General features: G+C 34.5%; 1 protein-coding gene across 1 annotated transcript in view; it reads right to left on the reverse strand.

The window, feature by feature from the left end:
- Positions 1–12,204, reverse strand: part of LOC150093765 (myogenic factor 5-like) — a 40,485-nt gene that overhangs the window by 1,064 nt on the left and 27,217 nt on the right. Inside the window, exon 3 of the mRNA XM_090412732.1 lies at positions 5,262–5,337. Coding sequence (XP_090268858.1) covers positions 5,262–5,337 — 76 coding nt within the window. The remainder of the gene's footprint in view (positions 1–5,261; positions 5,338–12,204) is intronic.

Raw genomic sequence — 12,204 nt, forward strand, 5'->3', positions numbered from 1 at the left:
TTCTTGTTTCGTAGCTTATTTTAAAAGCTCTGCTATTCTAAACAACTTTAAATCGTGATTTGTATCACGCGACAAGTTTTTTTCTTATTATTAGATTTTTTTTTTAAGTTCCTTTTATGAAGGGATCTTATTGTTGTCGATTATTATCAGAAATTTGGATTCTTTATCAAATTAAAATTATGTTAAAGATAAATCATTTTGGATTATTTGAATTCGACTGTAAAGCCCCTGCTAACTACATATGGTACTGATTTACTCATCATCACTCAATGAGAAAAATTTCACGCATCCTTAGGATTTGAACCCACATCTTTCCAACAAAAAGTCATCCTACTGACTGAAGCAAAGCAATTATCAAGAAATTAGCTTTAGACACGATGTCCCAAAATTATCAGATCGACAGCGTAACATCGCTAACATCTTGATACATGTGAAACGAAAATTATTAGTATTATTATTATTGTGGTTTTTGTTGCCGTTAAATAATAAATTTTTTGAAGAATACTACTGCATTGTTCAACAAACAAATAATGAAATTCCATCGGTTTGAATGACTGTATTGTTGTCATTCAACAATACAGTCGTTCAAAAACTGATTGGATGCTTATTGAATGATGACGAAATATTGTTTACTAATCAATCAAGAACGATATACAGAAGAAAACATTTCTTTAAATTTACCATTTAGCGGGATTTTAAAATTGTTTGACCTTTTCGATAACTTAGTATTAGAATTTTAATTCGTTGTAAGTAACATGAATTAGTTATTTTCTGGTATTTTTTTCCAACTAATCGATCAATATAAAGACTTCAAAAGGGTAGCAGTTTCAAACTATGAAAAGGAAAAGAAAAAAGTTGCTTTTCCGATAATCTGATGCTTAAGTGCACCAGCTTTCGATATCGCAACCTGTTCTCGATTAAGAGTACAACATTAAGCACAATCGATGCATCAGTTTAATTGAAATTTAAAGTAAAGCTTTTAACAACAACAAAAAAAAACTCTTCAAATCACTTAACTAGTTCAATATACTTATTGATAAATAATAATTGCGTCAATATTTTAAGTTTTAAATTAATCCGGGAAATGTCGCAATGATAAAAAAAAAAAAAAAAAAAGGGAAAAACTTTTATAACAACCTGACGTAAACGAATATTATTAGCCTGCAGGAATGTCATAGAAAACAACACACCCTTATCTTTTCCTACTCACTTAAATTAGACAACTGCACACGCATAAAAAAAAAAAGGGATCGTGGTTTTTTAATGGAATAAACACCTGGAAGTGTTTGTGAGATAATTGGCGAGGATTAAGATTGATTTGGTCGATTTATTAAAACAGCAGCATTCAAGTTGTCTCTTGCAAGAAAGAATCCCAATTAAGCAAGTTGGTGGTGTGCAAGTTCAAAAATAGTATCCGTTTGGCGAACCTGTGTGCTTACCCTAGTTAAAGGATCAAATTAATTATGACAGCGACTGACTCAAATTGATGCGATACATCTAAAATAGCTGGATTTATGAGTGTGGAGGGACTCTTTCTCCCCACTCTTAACTTACAAATAGTTTCGCTGGTGGAACACTCTCCAAGTAACTTTAGATTAAGAACTCTTACGACCGAATTGATACAACTGTCGGAAGTTGAGACAGCTTATATGTTTCCGTGCACTCACACTCTAAAGGATGAGAGCGTCTGTTACTTTTTGGAGACATCGTCTCCAGTAGCCGAACTTTAACCCTGCACAGAATATAAATGGGTGGCACAATCTTTTCGTCGTTCTGTTACAATTCCTTTTCCCACCCGACCCGTTACATCTGTCATGGACGTTGGATCAATGGGCCCTAGAAACACGAAAATTCGCCCGTTTGCCAACCTCCAAATTAGCTACACGGAATCCGAAACCCCCCCTCTAGAATTAGCAAAAGAGCTTCTCTGGGGAACGAAACAGAGATCTGTAAATGCAGCCACAATTCATTCAGATTTATAGCGAGGGAGACAGTGGCATGGAGAAGCCACCAATTATAGCAGTCACGTGGCACGCGCGAAAATGCGTAAATTATGTGCTGACTTGTGCAATGCCTTTTCTGTCTCCAATGTGGGGTGGATGGGTGGGCGCACAAATCTCTTCGGTTGAAAAAAAAACCTTCATATTTCACGCCCCCCCCCCCCCCGAGAAAGGACTGATTTGTTCAACCGGTGAAACAAGACACATAGACGACGAATTACGGATCATAAAAAAAAAAAAAAAAAAAAAAGAAAGAAAACACATCTGGCGATAATAGAGGTAAAGTGGGGTCATAGCCATAACATTATCGGTGATTAACCTTGTGTTTCACCAGCCTGGCACGCTGCAATATCTACGAGGCATTTTCGCAAGAGCAAGTAATAATCACCGAGATTTTCAGTACCAACAAGGAGACTTGTTGTGGCTCTCAAAATCCAGAGAATGAGCACGTTCTGTCAGATATTTAGCGTATACGGCGTTCTTTGATGTTCTCGCCGCTACGGGGGCTAAACAGATATACCTCCAAACCTCACTCCCCCCCCCACCCCGTTCCCTTTCCGTTGTGTTCCCCGATATGCATTTGGTTCGTCACACACGTGCGCGTTGTCTATCTTCTGTTAAGATCCACCAGCCGCTGAGGAACCTTACAGTTATTTACTGATAAGAGGCTGCTCCACTCACTATCGCTGAAAGAAACATGGAGGCATGTCTTAAGTTTCATATTCTTTTCGTAATGGCCCGCTTGTCTTCATTATAATTTTTTTTTTTTTTCTCGGAGAGTGAGGGGGATGCGAAGGTGAATAGGATCCTATCCTTTAAGTTATTATCAGAAGACGAATACGTGCATCTAAGATGTGCTATCAGGAATTCCAGAAGGAAAGTAGTAGAGTCTTTAATATCCTTGTGTTAATGAGAAGTTAAACTGCTTTCTTGCTCGGAAAACTGATTTCAATTGTAACAGTAGAATAAACCTTTCAGTTAGAAACTATCTTGTTCCTTTTAGGCAATCAATGCCTGGAAAAGGTTTACAGCTTTGACCATATGATCGATTCGAATATATATTTGAAAATTGCCGCAAGTCATCACTGGTTTGTTTAGCGAGAATTCTAGAACAATTCTTCGAGTATCACGTGATCAAATGAATTGTTAATTATGTTCAAATTCAGATATTACATAACTCTTACTGTGTTATCAGTGTCTACATTATCGAATTCAAACGGCAATTTCGTCATTCACATTGTGGCATTCCGATTGTATTCGTTCTGTCCGGTCATTGAGACAAGGGAAATAGCGGAAGAACATTTTGCACAATGGACGTAGGTTGTTAAGGAGTTTATACGTAGTGGTTGAATGAACAATTAAAATTATCTCCCTAAATTATACTTGCATGATCATTTTTGTGCTAATGTGTCCGTTCGCCTGTCTTAGATCAGTGCCGTTTATTAACTCCAAATTAAGCAAAAATAAACTTTCGGTGAACGCGATATCATATTTTGACATCGTCAAAATATAACTTAATATTGCTTACGATATTTACTATAAATAAATTAAATATATGTCGTGATTATTGTCTATTTCCTTTGATACAAATTTAGTTTTTCGTGAATTTCAAAACCGTATAAATGAAAATTCGCTTTAACCATTTTATGTGAGCTAAGCAGAGGCGTAGCTAGGGAGGAGTGAAGGGGACGGTCCGCCCCCGGGAGGTACTTTGAACCTTTTTGAACTTTTGCAGTTAATTCTAAAATACAGTCTCGAGAACTCATTTCCAAATATTGTAACAGTACTGCGAATTTTCCTCACAATTGCTGTAAGTGTTGCTAGTTGTGAGAGGAGTTTTTCTAAATAAAATTGATTAAGAATTACCTATATTACTATGAAATTGACTTCGCCAATGTCATCGACGATTTTGCTAACAGAAAAGCAAGAAAAATAACATTTTAGAATGTCGGAATTAAAGTTTTACTTCAAAAATAAACATTGTGTTTTAATTTATTTCGCTTTTTGTGGGTTTTTTTGGGTGTGTAGAGAGAGAGGCGGCAAACTCAGGGACCGCCCCGGGCGGCAAAAGCTTTAGCTACACCACTGGAGCTAAGTATGTTATCTGGAATGGATGATACATTTGAAAAGTGCGTAATCCAGGCATGCGCACTCATAGAAATCTCTAAACAGGGAAACACAATCTACGTATGTAAATAAAATACTCATATTTATATAATCCACATTAAAGAAAACGGTATTGAAACTAACCTCAAAAACAAATAAATATACTTTTTTTACTAGATGCAGATCATGTGCCTTACGGCATACAGTATGATGGTAATGTAAATATTTAACTAGGTTTATTTGCACAGAAAAAATTGTTATCAGAATGGTATATGTGGGCTTATTTGCCAACAGTTCCCTCGTGTATGACTTTTCGAAACATTGCAACCATATTTTTTTTAAAAAAATTCTAGCAGTAGTTATAGTAAAAAAAAATAGAACTACATTGAAAATTAAAGCACTTGAAACAATAAGGTACAATTATAAATTTTAATTTAATTTATTATAGAATTTTTAATTTAATAATTATTATAAGCTCACCCTCTAATTAAGTTTACGCTATTAGGTTTACGACCTTTCGTCGATAGGGCTGATATAAAAATTAGCGGGAGTAGAGACTTGTAATCTAGGACCACTTAAGGGCGTCTAAAAACACTGGACATTAGCGTTAATTTTGTTTTATTTGCATTTTTTTCTTTACTTTTATTGTTTAATATTTTCATTGTTTTTCAGCATAAAATCGCTTTTTTTTTTTTTGAAGATTTTGAGGACTTAATGATCCTCACAAGACGATCGATATTAGAAGAAATAGATGGAGCGTTGTCTAAAACCAAGTAAACGTTTGTAATGCATTTTTGACACTTGTGTGGGAAATATTACCGCTACTGAAATATGTCGATTTTATTTTTGATTGTGAGTTAATGGTGAAATTTTTAATGGTGAACATTTTAATGAGTTCTGCCTATAAATGCAGTGAAGGTTGGTTCATAAACACATCGCCTGTAATTTAAATGAGCCTTTTTTTAAAATAGAAAAATAAGATAAAGAATTTGTATTATTGCTAATCGCAGACAAGAATAATTATGTGCATGCATCATTTCTTAATTATTATAAGAATTCTCGTGAACATTTACAAGTATTTTTTTTTTATTTTATTCTGATTTTTTTTTTATTGTAGAAATTAATTTGGAGATAAGAATTCGTCTAGTAACTTACCGTTGAGTGGGGTGAGCTCGTTTGAGTCACTGTATTGAAGCAAGCGATCGCTCAAATATGGAGGACTGTTGACCACCTGAAAAGTAGAAATAATCTTTGTAAATATTAAGTATTCAGTGATTATTACAAGTAAAAAAAAAGAGTAATAATTAACACATTAAGTAATAGTACAACAATTAATTTTAGCCCGCATTCATTCTACACACTAAGCGAAAAAATTGCAAAAAAAAAAAAAAAAACCACTATGATTCTATCTTAAACCTCGAGAGAAAGAAAGTACATGCGTATGTTTCGCTATTTCTGTTATTGATGCACTTTATCCTTGAAATAATGACTAACAGTCAGCAGTCGCAGTCAGTGATTGCAGCGCATGCGTATGGTACCAAAATAAATCATACTTAATATGTATAGCTAAGTTAAGCCACTAATTAATGGGGTTCCACTAATAAGCGCTGTTAATTAACCTGCAGAGAATTGCATAGTAAACAGACATTCCCGAGAGAATATTATTGCCAACCCAGCCCATCGCCAAATATTCGCATAGGGAAACATTCGAAAACTAAACTATCGTCCAGAAAGCTTACAAGGACATCAACTGGAAAAATTACTTCAGTTTGTAAGCACAAGAGTATTTATATTGAAGCAATTACGTTAACTCGGAATCCATTTTAGAAAGGAATAACTTCATTAATCTGGGCTTAAAATGCTTAAATAACAGCACTGAAATTGATGAGTGCAGAGTGTACTAAATGTTGCAATTAGTAACTCTCTCTCTCTCTCTCTCTCTGTGTGTGTGTGTGTGTGTTCACGGATTTACCGTAATACAATTATTGCCATCGTAAATACCATAAATAACACGAATTCTAAACGCATGAAGTCATTCACTAGTCTAATGTTTTTCAGGGATAACTCATGATCAAAATCTTAATCGAATCACCAAATCTTGTAATAACTTAAGCAATTAATAAAATATGATGAAAATTCTTCAACGTCTAAACGTTAAGATCACAAGATGACACGATTTGGCAAATTACCCTATGTCTTTAGATGAGATACTTCGAATAGGTTTTTCACAGATGGAATGTCATGAAATGCTCATAATCTGTAGCGAGGACAGTGGCATGATAGTGTAACATTTGAGAAATACTGTATATTCTGGACAAAATATACAGCTCGTCATTCTTATTGTGACATTAGATTCGGAGCCTGTTAAGTTGGCTGGACAAATCGGAATAATGGGTGTGTCTTTAATTTATGGATGAGCAGCTCTGGACAGTATCTGGCGCCGTCATTGTAGAATTCTGCCAGAAGTGTGTATTGGGAATATAATTGGAATACACCGTTTTTGTTATACGAGGGTGGTCTGCAAAGTTCTCGACTTCGACCATAGATGGTAAATCTATCGGCAAGATTTTTTTTTTTTTTCTAAGTTGGTACGTCTGTCGTAAGCATCCATGTGAAATTGCAAGTCATTCTATCGAGTGGTTTGTTTTATACAGCTGTCTGAAGCAAAAGCGTTGTCTGTATCCCTTGAAATGGATTAAAATGAGTATCGTGGGTTATAAAATTCTTTGTAAAAGAAGGTTTAACGCCAAAAGAAATTCATTCGAAGTTCATAAAAGTTTATTTGCACTCTTCTCCTTCGTTTTCGACAAAAAAATGGGCTGCCTTGTCCAATAACATGCGTGTAGATCTGAGTGTTTCCACACGGCCACTTTGCCTCTTTTGAGGGAAGAAAAATCCACCGAGTTTCCTTGAGAAAAAAACCTATTACCCTCGTAAAAGACTGGTCAACTCACCTTTGTTTGAAAAGCCTCCAATGAAAGTTTTTCACGTTACAGATGGGTTTCGAATGTCCAGGTTTTTTCAACTAAAGTGCTCCCTCGAAATTGGGATATGGAAGCTCTGGTAGGCTAGTGGAGTTTGATAAATTTCTTGTTGATTTAATTACTTATTCTTCTGGATATTGACGAAGTTGTTCCTTTGTTTATTGGGCAGGTGAGTGTTCTTTTTTGCCTGCTGTTCTTACTCCGTTGTCTCATGAGTGCAGCAAATTTTGGATAGAAGGTTTCAGCTGCCAGATTAGGTCATTATGTCACAGTAAACTTCGTAAAGCACTTTCTCATTTGCGCAACATTGAGTAACAGTTTAAATTTACAAATACAGAGGGCAAAACAACTTCTCAGAATCGTCCATGCTGGTAACTGTTCCTATATGAAATTTGCGCTAGTCATTCATTTGATTTTCAGAGACTGCGCAGAAATGATACTTATCAACTGTTTCTGTACCGCTGCCTGGCCAGCTTGAATTTTCCATTTTGCAGATGCAGCTGGTAAATCGACTTATAATTCCACATACAAACGTACGAAGCTAATCAAAATTCATTTTAATGACGATGAAAAGAAGGAATATCGGGTAAAGAAAGAAAATTACCATGGATAAAAATAACAGCTTTTAATCATATTCTTCAACAGACAACTGAACTCTGCAAGATAAAAGTAAAAAATAATAAATTCATTAAACTTCACTGGCATACCAAATGAAGTTTTCCAACATGGCAAAGTTCATTTTTGTATGAAATTTGATAAATTTCATACAGAAATTTACTTAATCGCTCAGATCCTTTGTGTTCACCCTGCAGTGGCGCACTCAGGATTTAATCTTGGAGGGGGGGGGGAGGGGGAGACACTCACGATTTAATCTTGAGGGGGCCGAGTTGAGTAGACGATTTTAGAATAGACACTACGCATCACATACGACCTATGACTGAGCATCTGCAATGATCACCAATGCATGATACCCGTGATCTCCTCTGGCCCGAGCAAACGAAGTAGCGTTCGGTCCGCTAGCGGACCGAGTTTTCTTTTCTTTGGCGAGTTTGTTTTCTGAAAGAAAACAAACACGCCACAAGTGAGTTATTGAAGTTGTATTCAGTTCTTTTATATATGGAAATATATTTTATATATTATATATTTAATATATTGTATATGGAAAGCTTGGAATGTCTGTAGTTTTTTAAATTAAAAAATTCAATCTTAATGTAGTGAGCAGCATATAGAATCAAATTGGACGTATGAATCAAGCTGAAAACAATGTGCTTTTATTCATTGTACAGCTTTGGATAGATCCACTCATAATATTTATGAATATCTCTTATGAATTTAATTATCCAAACTAACTAATTAATTATTTTATTACTACAATGAAAGAACATAAAAATTACATTAAATGCATTCTTATCTCTTTATAATAGAAAGGCAAGTATTTTCGTTTGAAGCACACCTAACAAACGGATGTGACGCAGAGTTTCCATGACAACAACAACAATGCTTCCACGTTTCGTAGTGGTTTACAAATATTCGCTCTGCTATTTTCAAACACTTTTGCATTTGAGTCCAGCTTACCGCAAATACCCTTTAGAAATGTGGCGGGAGAAACACGAAATAGTCGACATTTTCGCGCGTGTGTGAAGCACATGGAACAGCGAGACAAACATTATCGATTCGTGTTGTGAACAAATCTGGTGCATTCACTTTCACTAACTTTTGGACAGAAGGATGAAAGAGATACGGAGGTACTAAGCAACAGGAAGAATAATAAGGTCAGAATGAATAATGCATTGCACTAATATTTTCTTTAATAAATGGAATCATTATTAACAAGGACCTTTTTAAGTTTTTGCAGATTTTTTTCTCCTGTTGAAATATTGTTTTCAATCTCCGATTTGCAACAGCATGCTTTGATTATAACATGGAAGTTATAATCATGAAATTAGAACGTGATTATAATTTTCAAACGTGGAAGCATTGTTGTTGTTGTCATGGAAACTCTGCGTCACATCCATCTGTTAGGTAATGCTTCAAATGAAAATACTTGTCTTTCTATTATATAAATTATATTATATAAATTATTATATATAATAATAAATAAAATAATAATAAGGTAATTAGTTTATTTGGATAATTTCACGTTTATACTTTTTAATATATTTGCATAAATTTGAATAAATTCTAGTTCTTCAATAACTCACTTGTGGCGTGTTTGTTTTCTTTCAGAAGTTCAGATAGTGCAGATGTTGCCTGACTTCTGCACTCTCTGAACTTTTAACATTGGGTGAACACACAGAGTTCATAATTTGTAAAACAATTTTATTCCAAATTGTGCATAACAATGCGTTAAGCATAAAATTAAGCATAACAAATTGCTAACAATATGCATAGCAAATTAAGTATAATAATTAACACAATAGATAACAAATTGAGTACACCTTAAATGTGACTATTTTTCTGCATATTTTTATGTAGAAAAATAAAGCTACATTTGAGGCAGTAAGTTCCTATAATAAATAAATAAGTTCCCAATAAATCCCTCACAAGACAGGTGATTCATAGACAAACCCTTTTGTGAAAATATTATATTTTGAAAACGAGTTTTGTACATTAATATACAAAAAAAATTATCATCTAAATAATTCTTTAAAAAAACGCAAATTAAAGTAAGTACAGTGAGAAGGAAGCGGAAAAAAAGAATTTTTCTCTATAATTTTCGACAGAAAACAGAACAAATAATTCTCTACCGATTTTAATGATCCAGAACCTTGTGCTTTCGCTATGGCTTTGCTCCATCTCTTATGGGCAGTCATTATCTCTAATGTTGTGGAATAATGTCAGCTTCTCTGGGTTACCACAACACACACATACACACACACACTGCTCTTCTGTTTATTTAAAAAGCAGCGAAGCTGACTATTCCTACTTACGGGGGCACTGTAGTACTCTTCCATTTAAAATAAATATTACGTTTTAACCGCGTGACCGATTCACTGACACGAAACAGTTTTGTGTTTCTCATTATCCTTCTCCCTCAGTTAGCTTCTTTCCTCTCCGCTGATTTTAGAAGGGATCCCCACTCTTGCACAGTTTATTTACTTAATCATTTCTCAATGACCGTAGCGATGCGGGGTAACTAGAACCCACCATCTTGGGCACAACTAATTGGCTGCAAGTTTCCTCTTTGACAATCTTCTTTAAAACTGGGTATTGTGTAGCTCAAGGGAGGGGGGGGGTTAAAGAGTAAAAAGAAGCTGTTTTTATTAACGGTTTTGTTTTCGGATTTGAAGAGTCTCGTTTACGCTTAACAGAGGTACCTTTATTTCTTATGTAAGCTTGTTTCATCAACTGAGGATTATAAATGTGTTTTACATATCCACAAAAGTACACTCAAATAAATTTAACTAGCAATAAAATAAAAGTAAAGTAAATATTTTTAATCTTGTGAAGGTCTGTCGGCTTTATTATTTCATACGTAAAAGGAATTTTTTTTCAATGTTTTATCTTTTGGTTTAAGTGTAGTTGCGGTTCGTGGCTTGAAATCGTGGGGGTGCTGCAACTTTCGACATATACATACACACTGTGTGTATACGTGTTTGGAAAAATATCAAAATTATGGTAAAAATTTAAAAAAAAATTAAACATGAAACAATATTGTTTATTATCAATAAATTATACAGTTTGGTATAATTCAAAATTACTTAAAAATAAAATCCAATCCTTTAATTAGAATTAAAGGAATTGATTTACAATTTTTAGACATTACAATTAAATCCTTTAATTGTAATGTCCAAATATTTAAAGAGACAGAGTAAACACGATAAGCACTACGAACACTCTACTACTGACGCAAACTGCATATAAACAACAGTGGAACTGCGCGACGGACAGTGCCGCATTACGCTAATAGCTCGCACTCACTATGACGTGCATATGCTTGCGCTCGTAGCAATATGACACTGTGGTAAACACAGTGCTGGTAGCGTCTTTCGTCCTCCTAAGTGCTACAAGATGGTTTTTTTATGATTTTTTATATAAAATAAGAGAATTGTATAGGATTGTTGATGATAAAATTAAATATTACAAGCAAATATAAATAACTTAAAAAATATATTTATATATCGAGAAAAATTGCGGCTGCTGCAGTTCCGCAGTGCCTATGCACCAGCTGCCTCTGGTATAGAATACGCTGGAGGACTACCATTCTCATGAAGCATGGAACAAATAGGAACATCGAATGTGGTTCTAAAAAAGCAAACTTTAATATTGAGTGTGATTACCAAGATTTTAATGACTACAACAGTTAGGTGGGATGCAATCCCGACATGAATTCTGTACGCAGATGAGTGAAGTTTTTGCACTACTCTTCCTTGAAAATAGAAGCTGGTTCATTCATAGCATTTGTGATCTCGGGCTGGTTTCTTTGATTCCTGGTTTTGTTTTGAAACCATTATAGATGTGTTCGTCATAGAAGTTTGTTCATGTTTGAATAACAATTGCTTCTTTCAGCAGTTTTTTTTTTTCCTCTTTAGTTTGTGTGCAATTGTGTCATAATATCATAATTTTAGTTCTGATTATCATTAAGAATAGTCGACCAAATTTGTAGTTCCCGAATATAAATCTTTTACTCCTGCGCAAAGTTTTCATACGACAATTGCGGATAGCACCAACATAGCAGTCGACCGTCCGTAATATTTGTGCATTTATTTGTTTTAATATAATATAGAGGCAACTAAGGCAAGGATATAAGCTAATTGCATATGTTTCCAGGCTATTTTGTCTGTTTTAGGACTGGACTTTATAGGAATTAAAACAAATTCTGCTAGTATGTGGCTAACTAAAAACTCATTGTCAGTAGAAAAACCTTTATCAAGGTTCCTCGTAATTTCGACCTGAATTCGAATACAGGTCTTTTCAACCAATGGGTTGTTGGTTCTTTTTTTCTGCATTGTGAAGTCACTTCTACCTGTAATTAGGCATTAGTGGAACATTTTTCATGGATTCCTAGAGATTTGTTGTGCGGTTCATCTTTTTTTCAAACTGTATCATCTTTGACAGTCGATTCATGTATCTTTCTTTGGTCATACTATTGCACACACATGGCATTTGACCAA

This window comes from Typopeltis vanoorti, chromosome 23 (assembly GCF_054136105.1).
Source record: "Typopeltis vanoorti isolate ZY-2024b chromosome 23, IOZ_Tvanoo_1.0, whole genome shotgun sequence".
NCBI classification, from domain to species: Eukaryota; Metazoa; Arthropoda; class Arachnida; order Uropygi; family Thelyphonidae; genus Typopeltis; species Typopeltis vanoorti.